The following is a 19,622-nucleotide window of genomic DNA, read 5'->3' as shown; positions in this document are numbered from 1 at the left end:
CGATCATGCATGTAAATATGTCATGCCTTCCTGTTTTTCAGTACCTATTCCATTCATGATAACATGTTTTCAAATTCATGTACTGTCATTCTACTCTATCGCAATGCCATCTGCTTAATTTGGACATCATGCTTCTGAATATCTTATGCATTGATATTCAGAAGTATGTACTTCATCTGTCTGCCATACCATGTTTTTTTACATTGAAGTGATGTTCTAGTGCTCTGTTGCAATGCCATCTTATTTTCCCAATCATACACGTGTATGTTGCCTTAGTTATTTCTGTACGTATTCCGCTAGCATATAGTTTTACATTCAACTAGTTTTTTTTGCTGTGTTGTCCTGTCGTATCCCTAGCTCTTACACCATACTCCCTCCGTCCGGATTACATGTTGCCGAAATGGATAAAAAGGATGTTTCTAGAACTGAAATACGCCTAGACCCATCCATTTTTTTCCGGATGGAGGGAATACATGTCAATATGTCATGCCTTTCTATTCTTCAGTACCTATTCCATCTCTCTGCTGTCGCATGTTTTATAATTAAAGCACCATTCTTCTATACAAGGCATGCAAGGGGAAGACGACTATGTTAGAATCTGAAGGGTTACAAACAAGGCCTTTGCAAAAGATCCAAACGCCAGGAGATAATAAACCAACTCCGGTTTTTATAGATACTGCTCCAGCACAGAGAAACCCAACTCCTACTGATAATAAGCAGATTCCAGTGGCCAAAGAACTAGTCTGCTCCAGTCCAGCAAAAATATGTCAACTCAATTCTAAGAAGCGTGTGCGTATCCTTGCATCATGAAATTTTATAGCATGCTGATCATATTTTCTACATGTTTCTTACCCATCTCTCTTTTAGAAAATAAGCTTAACAGATAGAAGAATTTCTGCAATGGTATCGTTTATGAGGAAAGATTCTTGCAGGAATTCTCTATGCTCCAATGTAGATGTAAGTACCTGTTGTATATCACTATATTTTTACATGAGCATGTATTTTGTTAACCGGCGTGAATCCAACCTTTATCAGATCTAAATTTAGTTGTAGCAAAATGTATGATTAAAGGCCACAATGTTGATTTTTGTAAGGAAAATTGCCTGGTAGTTTTGCATCCTGAGCTGCATGAGTGTACTATCTCATATCAATGGGTTTGAATACTTTGGTTCTGCAGTGGGTTTTTCAGTGTTTTTTTACTGTGTTGTCCCGTCGTATCCCTAGCTCTTACATCATACTCCCTCCGTCCGGATTAAATGTCACAGAAATGGATAAAACTGGATGTATCTAGAATTGAAATACGCCTAGACCCGTCCATTTATTTCCGGATGGAGGGAATACATGTCAATATGTCATGCCTTTCTATTCTTCAGTACCTATTCCATCTCTGTTGTAGCATGTTTTATAACTGAATCACCATTCTTCTATATAAGGCATGCAAAGGGAAGATGACTCTGTTAGAATCTGAAGGGTTACAAACCAGGTCTTTGCAAAAGATCCAAACGCCAGGAGATAATAAACCAACTCCATTTTTCATAGATACTGCTCCAGCACAGAGAAACCCAACTCCCACTAATAATAAGCAGATTCCAGTGGCCAAAGAACTAGTCTGCTCCAGTCCAGCAAAAGAATGTCAACTCCATTCTAAGAAGCGTGTGTGTATCCTCGCATCATGAAATTTTATAGCATTCTGATCATATTTTCTACATGTTTCTTACCCATCTCTCTTTTAGAAAATAAGGTTAAACGATAGAAGACTTCCTCCATTGGGATCGTATTCGAGGAAAATATCTTGCGGGAATTCTCTGTGCTCCAATGCTGATGTAAGTACCTGTTGTATATCACTATATTTTTACATCAACATGTATTTTGTTAATCGGCGTGAATCTAACCTTTATCTGATCTAAAATTAGTTGTAGCAAAATGTTAAAGGCGCCAATGTTGATTTTTGTAAGGAAAACTGCCTGGTAGTTTTACATACTGAGTTGCATGAATGTCTATCTCATATCACGCACATTACTGAATTGTAGTGCTTCTCTGGTTGCCCATTCATTCATTGTGTCAATGTTGCTTTCGTACTATCTTACCTGGCTGATGATAGTTGTGCCATATTGTGTTAATTTGGTGTAGGCTACTTGCCCAAACGTTCGTTGTGTCAATGTTGCTTTCCTATTATCTGACTTGGCCAATGATAGCAATGCTAGTGTGTTAATTTTGTGCAGGCTGCTGAAGATAAGAAGACAAACTCTGAAAATAGCAAGGCAACCCCATTGTTTCTTTCCGGTAAATCTAGGCCAGGTAATATGGCAATAACTCATGATTAATCTGTTTGGTTCCCGTCCTAATTTATGTTATGATGCAGTGGTCGAGACACTCTCCACTATCAATAATACAAGCCTGCCAAAATCGACATCTGAATCTGTTCAGTATCCTCTGTCTCGAATGCAACGGAATAAATGTATGTTTGTGAACCAATTAATGGCTGAAGCAATGATGGAAATGGTGGGTGAATCAGAGGTGCAGAGTTGTGCGACACAACAACTATCAATGTTTTCAGAGACAGTGTAGCAAAGCAGAAAGAACTTGCCCACATGCTTATGGGCGTCATCTGTGCTGAGGTTGCAGATTGTGACGTTGTAGATGGTTAGGTTCTGCTCATTTATTTGCATTGGCATCAATCTTTGATTGCCCAGTGGATGTAATTTCCTGTAATATATGCTGGATGTGCAACGTTATTCCCTGTATGCCGTACCTTTGCGTGATCGGTTTTGGTCCTGTGCATAATTGCTCGTCGTAATGGGCTCAAATTATCTAATTTGGCCTAAAGACATGTACGAAATTTAGTGGGCCCATTAAGTTAATGGGCCGTTACTAGGCCGAAAGTTAATGGTCAGCCCTCTTACCTCCCGGGTCGTTAACAGGCCGACATCGAAGCAGGCAACAGGTGGCCCCAGTTTATTTCACGAGCCGTTAACATGCCGTTACTAAGTTTGGGCTACATATGGCCCAACTATACTGTAGGCCTTTAGCAGGCCGAAAGAGACAGCGGGCTTGTACTGGACCATGAAGACCATGGGCCGCTAAGAGGCCGAAAGTCAGGTCGTATTGTAAATGGCCCAACTGTGTTGTGGGCCTTTAGCAGGCCGAAAGAGAAACCGGGCTGGTATTGGACCATGAAGGGCATGGGCCGTTAAAAGGCCAAAACTAAGGTCCGAGTACAAATGGCCCAACTCATTTATGGTCCGTTAACAGGCCGAAAGGCACACAGGGCCGGGAATTGGCCCAACACTTAAATGGGTCGCTAAAAGGCCAAAACTCAGGTCCGACTACAAATGGCCCAACTGATTTATGGGCCATCAACAGGCTGAAAGTGACACCAGGCCAGAAAATTGGCCCAACACTTAAATGTGCCGCTAAAAGGCCGAAACTCAGGTCCGACAACAAATGGCCCATCAGATTTATGGGCCGTCAACAGGCTGAAAGACACACCGGGCCGGAAACTAGCCCAACATTTAAATGGGTCGCTAAAAGGCCGAAAGATGTACATCCTAAAAATTGGCCCATCCATTAAACGGGCCGTTAGCAGGCCGAAATCTCATCGGGCCGATATTGAGCCCAGATATATAGCGGGTTGTTAATGGGCTCGAACTGACGATGGGCTGCAATGGTGTCAAATCTTTAACGGGCCGTTGACGGGCTAAATTGGCTCATCTCGTATGGGCCGTGGGCTTAAATGGACCTGACACAAGTAGGCCTTATATGGGCTGGCCTGCTAATTTTTACTGGGCCGGCCTTTTCACAGGAATGGGCCTCTGCTGGGCCGTGCCACGTGTCGATGTATCATAGGCGTCTTCCGTCCAATGAGTGGATGACATCTGTCCCAACGGTGAGCCGACAGGTGTTTCCTCCAGCCAATGATTATTTTACACATGGAAAATCCCCATTGGTCGGGGCTGTTAACGGGTTATCGGATCCAAAACCCGACCCGATAGCTTAACGGCGTTCCGTTACGGTGGATGCCACATGTCGGTCACCCTTGACGAAAGCACTTCTGTGACGCGCAATTTATCGTCATGGAAGTGGACACTTCCGTGATGATAATTTTGGTAATGTCATGGAACACTTCTACGATAGCACAGGTATGACTATCTTAATTCTGTCATAAATTTGTCATGGATGTACATGCATGACAAAAAACGCGACCTACTGTGACAAACATGTATCATCACGGAAGTGTATTTTTTTTGTAGTGTGGTTCGACGCCACATCATGGGCGTTCGAACGGGCCCAGCCGCACGCCTCCTTCCCCGAGCCTTGTACGTGATTCCGGCGAGGTTCCGTCCGTTGCTGCCGTCCTGGGTGGTTGCCGGAGGCCACCCACGCGGGTCGGCCGCCGGAGGCACCCCGTGGGCCACTGACAAGTGGACCCCGCGGGAATAGTTACTAATCACCCACTAACCCCAGGGCCCCACCTACTAACTAAAACAACTATCCCCCACGCCACTGACATGTGGGCCCATGGTTATTAAGTCCTAACAGACATTGACAATGGGGCCCACCCCTTAATACTAATTAAACATGATTTATTAAGTTAATTTAATTAGTTAAATAGTTAGAGTTTTACATGTGTCTCCTTTAGTCTAATTAACTAATTTAGGTTTACATTAACTCTATTTAAACCTATTGTCTATGACAGGTGGGTCTCCCACGTCAGTTTGACCAGTCAGCTGATTGGTTGACTACTAACATCACCCTGACCTCATGCTGACGCATTAATTCATTTTCTGAATTAATTTAATTAATAATAAATTCAAAAAATAGTTAAAACTTTGAAAATTAATATGAAATAATCCGTAACTCAGATGAAAATAATTTATATATGAAAGTTGCTCAGAAAAATATGACGAATCCGAATATGCCTTCCGTTCATCTGTCATGTGCCTTTATCATAGCGAACATGGAACCGTAACCCTCTGTTTCATCTATCCGAAAATGCCTAACACCGGGGATACTTTCTCGGATGTTTTCCCCCTTCGCCGGTATTGTGTAGTACTGAGTTAGAACACCCCTAGCTCTGCATATTTTCATGTCATGCTTAGTGTTGCACTTTCCTACTTTGTATTTATTGTTTCTTCCCCCTCTTCTCTCTGGTAGACCCCGAGATGATGTTGCCCCTGTGATCGACTACGTCACCGACGACCCTTCTTCCTTTTCAGTAGAGCTTCCAGGCAAGCAAACCCCCCTTGATCATTCTGATATCGCCCATTCCATTCTCTCTCATGCTTGCATTAGATTTTGCTACTGTAATTGATTGCTCCTATTCTGATGCATGGCCTGCTTTTGTTACCTACTCTTGTACCTTACCTGCTTATCCTAAAACTACTTAGTATAGACTGGTTAGTGATCCAGTCACCTCACCTTGTCCCAGTTGCCCTGGCTTGATGACCTATGACTCGATCAATGTGATCGATGACTAGAGCCCGAGACATCACTCGCCCCCCTTTAGTTGTACGACTCTGCAGAGCTACTATCAAGTACTGAGGGTGATACCTCATAATGCACTCCTGATGATAACTCTGTAGCGTAGCTAATCAGTCGTGGCCTATCGAGGGTGATTCCTCTTTCACCACTCCCGATGACGTCTCTGTCATGCAACACCTCAAGTTTGAACCTCGAGGGTGATTCCTCTTAAGTTCACCTTGACGATTACATCAAGTGAATTCCATCGAGGGAGATTCCTCGGATTCCCCTTTGGTGTTTTGGACACACGGTTACTTTGACGTTACCACGGAACCATTTAAAAGACGGGTCGGCCCCAAGGGGTGCCCGCGAGTTGATGTGAAGTCGGGTTAGCCTGGAGGGTACCCATGAGATAATTACGAGGCACGGTCGGGCAGGCAGACCACTCCGGAGTGGGATGGGCTAGCCCTTGCTGCATTTCCTCGAGAAGGGGCGACGAGGTCACATGATCGTGAGTCTCTGCTCGTCTCCGCGAGCTCCCAATACACTAAATGTTTGGGTATCTCATCTGAGTTGGCCACTGGACTATACGCACTAACCGCCACGCGAGAACAGTTATGGGCACTCGGTGTCGTACGTTTCTTCTGAAAGCTCTGTTAGACGTCCAGTTCAGCATTGTGGGCCTATTGAACCAGTGTCATCCGGGATGAGGTGGTGCTCGTCCCGGCTCGTCGCATAATGACTGTGTCCACGGTAACGGACGCTCGGAGTTGTATCCCGATCTATTACAACTAGAAATGGATACTTGAGACATGAGATGGATATGTTGGCTCCGGGATTGCTTTCTCGCAGGGAGTCACGGAAGGATCTCTAGGCATTATTACTAGAACATGCTTGTTAATTATAAAATGCTATTCTGTACTCTTCTGAATGCTGCAAGACTCTTGAAGATGCTAGTCTTCGATAGGCTAGGCTTTCCCTTCTCTTCTGACATTCTGCAGTTCAGTCCACAGATACAGCTCATTCCTTTGATAATGCATACTTAGTATATATCTGATGCCTGCGAGTACTTTGGACGAGTACTCACGGTTGCTTTGCTACCTCTTTTCCCCTGTACCTGGTTGCTGCGATCGGATGGTGGGTCCCAGGAGTCAGATGCCACCGCTGACGACTTGTACTACCCCGAGGGTGCCTACTACTACATGGAGGCCGCCGACGACCAGGAGTAGTTAGGAGGTCCCAGACAGGAGGCCTTGCTTTTTCGATCGTTGTTGCTTTTGTGCTGGCCTTCTTAAGGCGGTCTTGTTTAACTTATGTGTGTACTCAGATATTGTTGCTTCCGCTGACTCTTGTGCTTTCAAACTTTTGTATTCGAGCCCTCGAGGCCACTGACTTGTAATATGAAGCTTGTATTATTTTAATCTGTGTCTAGAGTTTTGTTGTGATATCTTCCCGTGAGTCTCTGATCTTAATAGTACACATTTGCGTGTATGATTAGTGTACAATTGAATCGGGGGCGTCACGGGAGTACACAAATTTCACTAACTTTCAGTAAATTGACTAATCATTGACATGAACAAACAACTGAGGAATGGGGAAGGAGCATACAACGCCGGGGAAGGAGCGGCAGCTTTGGTAGGGAAGGAGCAGCGGCGGCGGCACTCAATCGGGCGCGCAGTCGTATCGCCACCGGGAGTTGTGGATTAGAGAGAGGGAGAGAGAGAGGAGCGGCAACCTGGGACTTGCCCACATCCCGCACCGGAGTGGGTGGCCGGGGCGGGCGCCGAGAAGAGGCTGCGGACACGAGCAGGGCGATGACGAGGAGGCGCGCGTCAGTCATGGAGGAGCCACTCATCGAAGTGGTCGCCTCGGGGTAGCAGAAGCCGTAGGTGGGCGGCGACGCAGCTCGCCTCCATGCAGGCGGTGCACATGGGCAGGGAGGTGAAGATTGCTAGCGGGCCAGCGACAGTGTGCTGACCCTACGACGGCTGCCGCCGGTGGCTGGGGCCGGTTCCTACCACAGGCGACGGGGGAAGGGAGGAAGAAGCAAAGGGGTGATTAGTAGAAGATCTAAAATTATAAGGGTATTTTTACAAAAATGCAAATGAACTAAGCCTGAGACAATTTTTTCGGACGGAGAGAGTACTTGCAAAGCTACGAAACACACAAGCAAACCACCTCGATTGATCCACGATAGCTAGCACGACGTGCATGTGTAGCTTTTTCTAACGGCTACAGCCAAACTTTTTTGAGAGTGTAGTTACTTTCTTGTGCGATAATCCACTTCTCAGACCACCCTCAGCTACATCCGCGCTGATGAAAATCAGAACAAATATAAGAAAAATTCAAAATTATCAATTTTTTTGTGTGGTATATAATTTGATGCGCGAGGTCCGCTCTAATTTTCAAATCATCTGAATATTTGAGCAGCTCTCAGCAAAAAAGACAAATTCAGGGTCTATAAAAAAGTTTACTGTTCACGCAATGTTCTGATCCGACTTGTCTTTTTTGCTGAGAGCTATTCAGATGCCTAATGATCTGAAAATTGGAGCGGACCTCATATAATAAATTATCTACCACTCAAAAAACATTTGAATTTTTTGATTCTTTTTGATTTTTTTGTGATTTTTTCTCACCAGGTGCGGATGGGTGTGGCCATCGAAACACTGCACTTCTTTCTTGTGTAGTATATATTATGAGAAAACAAAGAAAACAAATGGAGGGGGCACAAATAGGTAATGAAGTCAACTTAGATGGCACATCACACCCTTTAGATAATACAGTATATAGAAGAGACAAGTATATCAGAGATCGCGTGCACTCTTAAAATATACGAAGATGATAGCTACCCCTGAGCAGTAAAATACGCACCACGCATTACAACTACTCTTACGACTTCTTCAATGATTGGTCGAATATGCTAACCCGACCAATTATTGAAACCCTTCCAACCAAAATATACTTTTCTTGAGATGATTGATCTGTCCGCAGAACAACATAAACTAAAAAATATTAAATTTCTAATTTCTGTAAACAAAATACTCCCCCCTCTTATATTTGTTTAGAGAGGGAGTACAAGCAAGTGAGCATCCATCCAACGATACGCTACTGTACTAAAGCCAACACCTTCATTGTCATTTGTCAAGTAAGCAAAGCAGCCAGGTCGGACCCAATCAAACCCAAAGAAAGCAAGAACTTTCCCCGGCCGTCCATGGCCACCTACCCCCTCCTCCTCCTCTTCGCCGCCGTCGCCGTAGCCGTAGCGGCGGCGTCGTCCGCGGGGGACAAGCCAACGGCGTACGAGATGCTGGAGCGGTACGACTTCCCGCGGGGCATCCTGCCGGAGGGGGTGGAGGGGTACGAGCTCGATCCGGACGGCGGCTTCCAGGTGTACTTCCCGCGGGAGTGCGAGTTCCTGCTAGCGAAGCAGTGGCTGGTCAAGTACGACACGCGCATCGCCGGCGCCGCCAGCGCGGGCAAGCTCGCGGCGCTGCAGGGCATCTACGTCAAGGTACTCTTCCTGTGGATCCCCGTCGCCGAGGTCGACCGCGCCGGCGACCGCCTCAGCTTCTACATCGGCCCCGTCTCCACGTCCTTCCCGCTAAGCGACTTCGCCAGCAGCCCGCACTGTCGCGGCTACCACGACCGCGCCGCCGTCGCTGCGGCCGTCTCGTGAATCATATGCTTTTTACATGTACTCCTACTTAGCTACTGCTGCTGGGGGGAAATAGTATATTTCACATGGAAAACTCTATTGATACGGCCTGATTATTTGAACAAGACGCACAAGAGTCATTGTTTCAATTAACCTTCTGTGCCGTGGTGGTTCGTGGATATCACAATGAGCTCTATACGATTCCAGTTTAGCTTGAGAGCCAATGTTGGCGTTTCGCAGGAGCCAGCGTTTATCTAGAATTTTCTTGAGATGTACTAGTATGTATTTATAGATCACAGATTAGTTTATGGTAATTGTCCGGAGACATAATATGTTCCCACTATGACCAGCGTTTGAAGATAAGTTATCATCGCATAGCATTTCCCAAGACAAAATGAGTCAAAAATTCGAGAAAAAAGAAACAAAATGAGTCTACAAGTTAATAAATATAACCACATATGACACTATATCTATGGGTTTTTTTTTCTTGAATACGCACGAATGTGCGTATCTTATATTATAGAAGAAAGGGGGAGAGAACCCTCCGCGGTTTCGTTACACGAAAGATTACAAGGCGCTACGCCACCATCCACCTCGTATGGCCTAACCAGACTACTGGCGGCGAGCCCACTCGAGTGCCTCTACGAAGAACGCATCCAACTCTCCTCTTAGCAGTCCCGCCTGCCTCCATACCTTGCTCTCGCTCGCAATCCGGTGCAGAATCTGCTGAAGGCTGACTGTCGAACGATGGCATTCTGGTGCTTCCAAAGCTCCCACATGACTAGAAGGCACAGGGCCTGCATCGTCCTCGTCCGCCGCTCGTGGGTATCCTGCCGGGCACACCAATCTGGCAGAGGCTCTCCAACACGCGAGGCACCGTGTGCAACGCCCATGGTCGTGAACACCTTGGCCCATACTTCCCTCGCCAAAACGCACTCAATGAGCAGGTGGCTAATCGTCTCCTCGTGTTGATCGCAGAAAGGGCAAGCGTCTTGGTGCGGTAGTCCTCTCCGTGCTTACCGGTCCGATGACCAGCAGCGGTTCATGATCGCAAGCCATGCGAAGAAGCGGCACCTGAGCGGGGTCTGGGAGCGCCACGTGAATGTCGCGGTGGGTGACACCTCTCGAGTTGCAAACTTGACCGCGTAAGCCGACTTGGCCAAGAAAGCGTCGTCCTTCTCCCAGGACCAGGCGATGCGGGTCGGCGTGCTGGTCGTCTAGCTGAACCGTCGTGATTGTGGGCCAGATGTGTAGGTATTCTGCAGCTTCCTCCCCGCTCAGCGATGGCCCGACATTAGTGGCCCATCTCCCCTCGTTGATGGCCTCGAACACCGTCCTTACCTCCGCACTTGCGTCGGGACACGCCCATTGTCGGTATCAAAACCGGCCGATCTCGGGTAGGGGGTTCCGAACTGTGTGTCTGAGGATCGAAGGTAACAAGCGACAAAGGGGACACGATGTTACCCAGGTTCGGGCCCTCTTAATGGTGGTAAAACCCTACATCCTGCTTGATTGTCTGTGATGAGTATAGGGGTTACAAGAGTTGATCTACCTCGAGATTGTAATGGCTAAACCCTAGCTGTCTAGCCTATGCGAATTCTGATAGCCTCTACGGACTAAACCCTCTGGTTTATATACACACTGGAGGGGCCTAGGGTTGTACAGAGTCGGTTTGTAGAGGAAGGAAATTACATATCCGGACATCAATCTTGCCGTCCACGCACAGGAGAGTCCTACCCGAACACGGGGGAAGGTCTTCGGCCTTGTATCTTCACGGCCCATCAGTCCGCCCCATATCAAATAGCCCGGACACCCGAGGACCCCTTAGTCCAGGACTCCCTCAGTAGCCCCTGAACCAGTCTTCAATGACGATATGTTCGGCACGCGGATTGTCTTCGGCATTGCAAGGCAGGTTCCTCCTCCTGAATGCTCCAAAGTAATTTTCTGAATAAAAGAACTGTATCTGGCTCTGTATACCTATTACAACCCTTAGCCATGAAGGTAAGATATCAAACAAAATGGTGTCTTTCCACTGATAGCTTTTTTCGGCGAAACATCACGTCTGGCCTCTTAACATTTCGAACCATTTTCTCGCCTCTCACTTCGCATTTCGAGGCACAGCCTCCATTGGCACGTCTTGTCAAAATAGAGATCGTGTCCGCCCTTTATGGGATCCTCATCAATACGGTTTTGGGTAATCCAACCGTGCCATTCGCACGACCCCTTGGGAACAGGCGAGTTTTAAGGCTTAAAGGGGGGAGGGCGTTTGATATTCACTTCCTATATAAGAGGATAAAGATTCCTCCTTTTCCCCATGCCTTCTTCCTTCTCCTGCTTTCCCATCTTCGAGCTCCAACGCCCAAGCTTCAACCTTTCTCACCGCCACCAGCCTCCACAGCCATGTCAGGATCTGGTTCAAAGGGCGAGTGGGAAGCCTCCTCCGTCACCGAGAAGGACGTCAAGGAGCTCCGAGGGGCGGGATATCTGTCCGCGGACATCGCGCACAGGCTCCCTGCCAAGGATCAAGTCATTCCCACTCCGGAGCCCAGCGAAAGGGTTGTATTCATCCCCCACTTCCTCCGTGGGCTAGGGTTTCCCCTCCACCCCTTTGTCCGGGGCCTTATGTTCTACTACGGGCTAGATTTCCATGATTTGGCCCTAAATTCTTTCCTCCACATCTCGGCATTCATCGTCGTGTGTGAGGCGCTGCTCCGCACCCCCCCCCCACACACACACTTCGGCCTATGGCTCAAGGTCTTCAATCTGAAGCCGAAGGTGGTCGACGGGCAGCATGCGGACTGCGGCGGCGCCATGGTGAGCAAGCTTCCCAACACCGTTTGGCCTAAGGGGGCCTTCATGGAGACTGTCAAGGTGTGGCAGCAGTAGTGGTTCTATATCACCGAACCCTGCGACACTAAGTGGGCGGCCACTCCTGAGTTCAGATCCGGACCCCCTATGCGGCTCACCTCATGGACCGCTAAGGGTCTGGACTCGGGATCCACGGCGGAAGTGTTGATGCTGCAAAAGCACATCACAAACATGATAGGCAAGAACACCAGTCTCACTAATGTGATTCAGGTGATCCTCTTCCGTAGGATTCTTCCCTGCCAACTCTGGCCCTCTCACATGTGGGACTTCAATCCGGAAGATCAGCGAACAGCACTTCTTCGGCACAACGCACGAAGACATCTGGAAGCTGTTGCTCAAGGCCCAAAAAGCATGGCCAAAGAAGACCGAAGACATCGGTCTCGACAGCGAGAATCCGGCCACACCGGTAAGTACGACTCTCCCGAATACATATCCGGTCAATGAGTTTCTTAGACATAATGAAATTTCTGTTCCTCGTACAGGGCTGAATAGCAAAGGTGGAGTGGATTAAGTGTCCGGCACCGCTGCCTGAGGACCCGACCACACCCCAGCTGACAAAGATGCTGGTCCCGGTGCCCTATCAGGCACCGGAGAAGAAGGCCAAGAAGAAGAGCCAGGAGGCCAGAGGCGGCCTCCGCCACAAGGGTACTTCGGATGTAGTGTCCGGAGAGACTGAAATCCCCTCCTCCCATGAGGGAGATGAAGACGGAGAGGAGGAGGAGGCGGAAAGCGAATCCCCTCTTACGGGAAGGAAGAAGAAGAGGACAACCTCCACAGACCCGGAGGAGCAGGCGCCTAAGAGGGGGAAGATGGCCCTCTCGGATGGTTCGGATTCGGAGGCTGAACCCATCCCCAGGAGGCTTCTCAGGGTGAAGCCCTTGGCCAAATCGTAAGTATCAAAGGATTTATTATATGTCTTCGGTTCTCTATGTTTGTATAATATAACATATTACATTGTGTGACCTTCAACCCTACTCGCAACCTCCCCAACCCTTCACTATCTAAGGGGAGTTCTCTCCCACTAGAGATGGCAGAGAGCGAGACGCCCCCGCGAGCTCTTTCGTCAACCATCATGGATGACACCGAGGTGTTGTCCCGAAGGACCTCTCCTGGCCGCGGAGGGGCGAGCAAGGCTGCCGAGAAGGCGCCCGAGGGTGATACCTCGGCTACCGAAGACACGGGGGGTGCGACCCCCATGACGATCGACGGCGGGGGCCCTGATCAATCCGGCCCCCAGTCGAACATCATTCCGGAGACCCAAGTGGCTTCGAAATCAGGCGAGCAGCCCCCTTTGAAGGAGGGGGGATCATCAGCTCCGACGGCGACCTCCACTAATCCGGAGGCGCCGAATACTCTGGTGTAAGCACTACGACGTGCTTCCATCATGGAGGAGCACTGCACCCTGATGGGTGTGCCTGTAGAGAAGGTTCAGTCTGCCAAGAGCGGGCTGAACGAAGCCTTCACCAGCATACTGACAGGCATCGAGGTATGCGACGTAATGCTCTATACGCTTTTTTTATATCAGGGAAATATACCTGTATATAGATAGTAGCCCCTGAGACTCTATCTGGTTTAAAAAAGCTGGACAGGGGATCACATAGTATTCGGAAGAGGTGACGTACTTTTCTATTCTATAACAGGCTTCCCTGTTGGCGGCGACAGCCCAGGCCACCGAAGTCCGAGCTTAATCGGAAACTAAAGTTGGCCGATGACGAAATCGACCATATTAACAAGCGGTTTGATGAGACGCAAGGTATGCATGTACTTTAAGGAGTTTTATCATATATCCGAACTGATATGCAAATTCAAAGTTTAACTCATGTACTACTGTGACTATGAGTGCAGTTGGAGCGCCCGAGGTCGAGACCCTCAAGAGCAACCTTGCCCAAGCCAAGGAGGAGGCAAAGGCGAATAAAGCAGCCGCTGACAAAGCAGCTGTGGAATTAAATACCGAACAGCTCGCCCGCCGCTAGCACGAAGAAAGGGTGGCTGAAGTGGAGCAAGAGCTGAAGGACGGCATCGGCAAGTGCGAGGCCTTGAAGGAGAAGACTACGGCTCAAGCGGCCGAACTCGCCAAGGCCCTCCAGGAAGCAAAAGAGGTGTGGACCGAGTCCTGAGGTGCTCGTGAAGAGACCCGGCAGGCCGAACAGATAGCGGCTGGTAAGCCCTTTCTTTTGCAGAGTATTTTTGGGGGTAAAAGATATGCCTTTCTCACTCGACTGTGGAGTGCTCCAGACGCCTTTGCTGATCTTCCGAGGAGTGCCGCCGACGCCACACAGTTCTTCCGAGTCCAGGAGAGGGACTCGACAGAGAAGCTGTTCTGGTCACAGTTCCTGGCGCCGGAGCACTCGATGCTATTGAACAACCAAATGAAGCAACTGTTGGAGCTGCATAGGGCGTCCGGCTTGGCCATGAAGGATCTCATAGCCCGGCTTTTGCCAGCCGAACCCATTCCGAGCATCTACTTCAGCTTGGTGAGGCAACTCGTCGATGTGCTGCCCCAAGTGGAAGCTGTGAAGCGCTTGGCGTGCATAGAGGGTGCTCGGATGGCCTTTGCCCGTGTCAAGATGCACTGGGCAAAGATGAAGGCCACTGACGTGGCGACTGCAGGCCCACCCGAAGGCAAGGACCACCGCAAGCCGGAGAGTTACTTCGAAGATGTCCTAGAGGGTGCCCGAATAGTAGAGGGCCAATGCTCGAAGGATGTTATGTTTTAGTGAATGTATCCGAGCTGTTGAAACTTTATTTTGTGAATGAAGGCCTGTCGTATACTTATGCTTTTATCTTGAGTTATTTTCCTCCTATGCGGCCGTTTTTAATTCTGAAGGTTTGCCAGTCCTCGGCTTCAGCCCCCACGTAGATGCTACGGGGGTGTTCGGTGTAGCGCGTGATCACACTTTATCCAATGTCTTGGTCCGTAAAGGAGGTGTCCGCGCAATGAACCAGGCAATCAGACTATGCGGCTTTATTACTTTCACTTAGCCATAGGAGTTTGACGGTGGGGCTAAGTACGAGCCCCTGGTGCGTAAGCAGCAATCCGAACAAGGATACCTTTGTCGCGTGACTGGGCGAAGACCAGCCCCTCGTATAACACAGAGTGAATCAATAAAGATTTATAGTAAGTCGCTGAATCACCGACCAGCTCTCGCCATATCATGATAGTCAGTTTTTGGCTTTCTCTACTGAGGTGTTTGACCGGATGAACCAGAAACACAATCGCAGTAGTTCTCCCTTTACTACCTTAGCCGAACTAGCGGAACGTAAGGTGGTAAGCACAGGAGCTGGGTAACCCAACTATAGACCAAAGACATGATTCGTAGCTGATGCATATAACGCAATATTTGGGACGCAGAAGTATACCCTAGAAGTGTTCAGACTATTGAAAATATACATTGACGAATAAAGCCACCGACATTTAGGCGGGGCTAAAGCATATGTGGCGATCTAAAGCACAGAGGGAATACAGGTGGTAAAATAGACCAATACCGAGAAGGGGTTAGCAATCAACTGTTTCCTTTATACTCTTATTAATACATCAAGACGTGCTATTATAGATAATTCCGTAAACTCAAGGCTATTTTACATGCCAAGAATTTGTGCACAAGGGGAAGCTGTATACAGGGCCTAAAGAGAAGAGGTAGTCTTGAAGATCCCATTGATGCCCTGCCGCACGTCTGCGCCGTTTCTCCTTGGTAAAAAATCCTTTGAGAGGAGCAATCGATGGTCGTCTGTAAAAAAAGGGCCTGGAAAAGAGCCCTTGCACGACCGTAGGGTAGCTAGGTTTAATGAACCTGAGAGAGAAAAGGGGAAGGAAAAAAAGGTTAAGGTCCAAATAGGGTCAAGCTACACTATAGACCTTGTCCGCAGTGTGCCTCCGTCGCTGCCCAGGGTATTTTAAGTGCATAATTATGCCACGGTTTTATGGGGCAATCGGCGGAGGCAAAACTCCTAGTCCAGCTCTGGGTCTATCGAGTTGTCGTTATGCGGAGTAGGCCGGACTCTCTTAGCAGTGTCCGGGGTGTTGATGACCGATGAAGTGTTCGGATTGATGAGGCTGCTCTGTACCTTGGCTGCAAGGGCCACGGTATGCTCCTCGGTACGGATGGAGCACTCCATGTTTCCATTGACTGTGATAACGCCGCGTGGTCCGGGCATTTTGAGCTATAAATATGCATAGTGTGGGACTACATTAAAGCGGGCGAACGCAGTTCGTCTGAGCAGTGTGTGATAATCGCTGCAAAAGGGGACAATGTCGAAGATCAAGTATTCACTTCGGAAGTTATCCAGCGAACCGAAGACTACTTCCAATGTTAGTGAGCCCATGCAGCGGGCCTCTACGCCGGGTATTACTCCTTTAAAGGTGGTGTTACTAGGCTTGATTCTTGAAGGGTCAATACCCATTTTATGGACAGTGTCTTGATAAATCAAGTTAAGACTGCTGCTGCCGTCCATAAGGGCTCGAGTGAGATGGTATCCATCAATAATTGGGTCGAGTACCAGGGCCGCCGAACCTCTGTGACGGATACTGGTTGGGTGGTCCCTGCGATCGAAGGTGATCGGACAGGCCGACCATGGTTGAATTTTTGGGGGACAGGCTCTACGGTGTAGACGTCCCTTAGTGCGCACTTGCGCTCCCTCTTGGGGATATGTGTGACATATATCATGTTCACTGTTTTCACCTCAGGGGGGAATTTCTTCTGTCCCCCTGTGTTCGGTGGGCGGGACTGATCATGGTCCTCGCTTTGAGGCCCCTTCCCCTTGTGTTCGGTATTTAACTTACCAGCCTGTTTAAAAACCCAGTAGTTTATGTTGGAATGGTTGACAGGCTTGTCGGGGTGCCATGAATCTGGCAAGGCCTATCGAGTATTTTGTCCAAATTAGATGGACCGTCTCTATTTCCTTTGAATGGCTTCTTCCGCTGACCGGGTTTGGAGCCACTGAATCCGGTGTTGACCGTCGTATCTTCAATTTCTTCATTGTTGTTCCGACGCTTGTTTTTGTTACGTCGTGGCCTTCCGTTGCCATCCCTGGCTTCAGAGGTGCCAGGGTCGCTGGTACTATTGCTTCTACGAGCCAACCAGCTATCTTCGCCCACGTAGAAGCGGGTCATAAGTGCAGTAAGAGCTGCCATAGTCTTCGGCTTTTCCTGACCGAGGTGTCGGGCTAGCCATTCATCACGGCCACTGTGTTTAAAGGCCGCTAAGGCTTCGGCATCCGGACAATCGACAATTTGGTTCTTTTTAATTAAGAACCGAGTCCAGAGTTTGCGGGCTGACTCTCCGGGTTGCTGGACTATGTGACTAATGTCATTAGCGTCCGGTGGCCGGACATAAGTACCTTGGAAGTTGTCTCGAAAAGCATCCTCCAAGTCTTCCCAGCTGCCAATAGAGTTCTTTGGGAGGCTATTCAACCAGTGTCGCGCTGGTCCTTTTAGCTTTAGGGGGAGGTATTTAATGGCGTGGAGATCGTCTCCGTGAGCCATGTGAATATGGAGAAGAAAATCTTCAATCCATACAATGGGATCTGTCGTTCCATCGTATGCTTCAATGTTTACGGGTTTAAACCCTTCTAGAAACTGGTGCTGCATTACCTCATCGGTAAAGCATAAGGGGTGTGCGGCGCCTCTGTATCGGGCAACGTCACGATGGAGTTCGGATGACATCCGTGTTTGATGTTCGGCCCGAGTTTGGTTATGCTTATCACACCAAGATTGATGGTCGTCGTCTCGTGTTGGAGCACGTCCCCGTGATCCGTAGATTGATCTAGTCTGACCGGCTCTATTGTCCAGGTCCTGTCGTAGGTCATAGGTATAGCCCGAATCCACTACCTCTTTGCCTCGACGGCTAGGTGACGCGGACTGGTGTTCAGGATAGGTAGCCATTTTGTCCCGTCCACGTGGTGGTCGGTCTGGCTCATATACATGATTATATTTTGACAGTATTGGATCAAGGGCCTCGTTGTCAAATTGTGGTAGTAGCCTTCGTTTTGGATAGCTCTTTGCTAGACGCTCGAGGCTGTATTCTTCGGCAGCCAGGACCTTGGTCCATCTGTCGTTGAGCGTATCCTATTCGGCTTGAAGCTGTTGTTGTTTCTTTTTCAAGCTCCTCGTGGTGGCGATGAGCTGTCGCTTGAAGCGTTCTTGTTCGAGGAGTTCCTCTGGTATGATGAAATCCCCATTACCAAGGCTAACAACCTCCTCAGAGACCGGTAAATAGTTACTATCCTCTGAATCACCGCGATCGATAGGTTCATCAGGGTTGACTTGTCCTTCTTCCCACTCATCCTGCTCGAGAGCAGGCTCGACGGGGCGAGCGGAGTTTTCGGCATTGTCTGGGGTATTATTGTCTCCGGTGCCGGTGTTACAGTCCTTTTCCTGACGCGATCGTGAGTGGTGCCGCTGACGTCCGTGCTTTGGTGGTGCTTCGATGGGCTTGTCCTCAATTGGGTCTTGCATGTCGTCGTCGTTGTCCTTTTGGGTGTATCCACCATATACACGTCGTATGTAGAGGTGGCCATCCAACGCCCGGTGATAGGCGGGTTTTGGCCTGGGTCGCCTCCGGCATCGTCGTCCATACCGTCGATGTCCTCGGAGGCATAGTCTAGCATGTTGGTTAAGTCCTTGACAGTGGCTACCAAGTGGGTGGTGGGTGGGACGCAAAATTCCCCGCTCTCAGCCCCTAGTTCGGGTTGGGCGTAGTTCAGAGGTGATACTTCCGTAATGGCGAGCGGTCGCATTAGGTCCAGAGCCTCGTTTAGGAGCGAAGGCTGGACGGGTGACCGGGGACCTGCGGAGCTGGGCAGGTCATACGTCTCCGTCGTATCTATAATTTTCGATTGTTCCATGCCAATATTATACAACTTTCACATACTTTTGGCAACTTTTTATACTATTTTTGGACTAACATATTGATCCAGTGCCCAGTGTCAGTTCCTGTTTGTTGCATGTTTTTTGTTTCGCAGAAAATCCATATCAAATGGAGTCCAAGCGGGATAAAAACGGACGGAGAATATTATTGGAATATTTATGATTTTTGGGAAGAAGAATCAACGCGAGACGATGCTCGAGGGGCCCACGAGGCAGGGGCGCCCCCCAGGGGGTGGCGGCGCCCCTGACCCTCGTGGGCACCCCGTAAGGCGGTTGCTGCTCTTCTTTTGCCGCAAGAAAGCTAATTTCCCGGAAAAGAAATCGTGTTGAAGGTTTCAATCCAATCGGAGTTACGGATCTCCGGGAATAAAAGAAATGGTGAAAAGGCAGAATCAAAAAACGCAGAAACAGAGAGAGACAGAGAGACAGATCCAATCTCGGAGGGGCTTTCACCCCTCCCACGCCATGGAGACCATGGAACAGAGGGGAAACCCTTCTCCCATATAGGGAGAAGGTCAAGGAATAAGAAGAAGAAGGGGGGCTCTCTCCCCCTCGCTTCTGGTGGCGCCGGAACGCCGCCGGGGCCATCATCGTCACCGCAATCTACACCAACACCTCCGTCATCTTCACCAACATCTCCATCACCTTCCCCCATCTATCTACAGCGGTCCACTCTCCCGCAACCCGTTGTACCCTCTACTTGAACATGGTGCTTTATGCTTCATATTATTATTCAATGATGTGTTGCCATCCTATGATGTCTGAGTAGACTTT

The 19,622-nt window shown here is 48.8% G+C and overlaps 1 protein-coding gene across 1 annotated transcript; it reads left to right on the top strand.

Moving 5' to 3' along the window:
• The first annotated feature begins 8,561 nt into the window (after window positions 1-8,561).
• On the top strand, window positions 8,562-9,447 carry LOC119334453 (uncharacterized protein At5g01610-like). Its single transcript, XM_037607015.1, has one exon. It carries the CDS (start codon window positions 8,672-8,674, stop codon window positions 9,134-9,136), a length of 465 nt encoding a protein of 154 aa, XP_037462912.1. The 5' UTR covers window positions 8,562-8,671; the 3' UTR covers window positions 9,137-9,447.
• The last annotated feature ends 10,175 nt before the right edge of the window (window positions 9,448-19,622 follow it).

Source organism: Triticum dicoccoides, chromosome 1B (assembly GCF_002162155.2).
Source record: "Triticum dicoccoides isolate Atlit2015 ecotype Zavitan chromosome 1B, WEW_v2.0, whole genome shotgun sequence".
Taxonomy (NCBI): domain Eukaryota; kingdom Viridiplantae; phylum Streptophyta; class Magnoliopsida; order Poales; family Poaceae; genus Triticum; species Triticum dicoccoides.
Note: the sequence above shows the minus strand (reverse complement) of the source record. Positions and strands in the feature narration are given on the sequence as shown.

Excerpts from the sequence above, each read along its gene's own strand:
- LOC119334453 (XM_037607015.1), top strand. The coding sequence starts at position 8,672 with ATGGCCACCTACCCCCTCCTCCTCCTCTTCGCCGCCGTCGCCGTAGCC.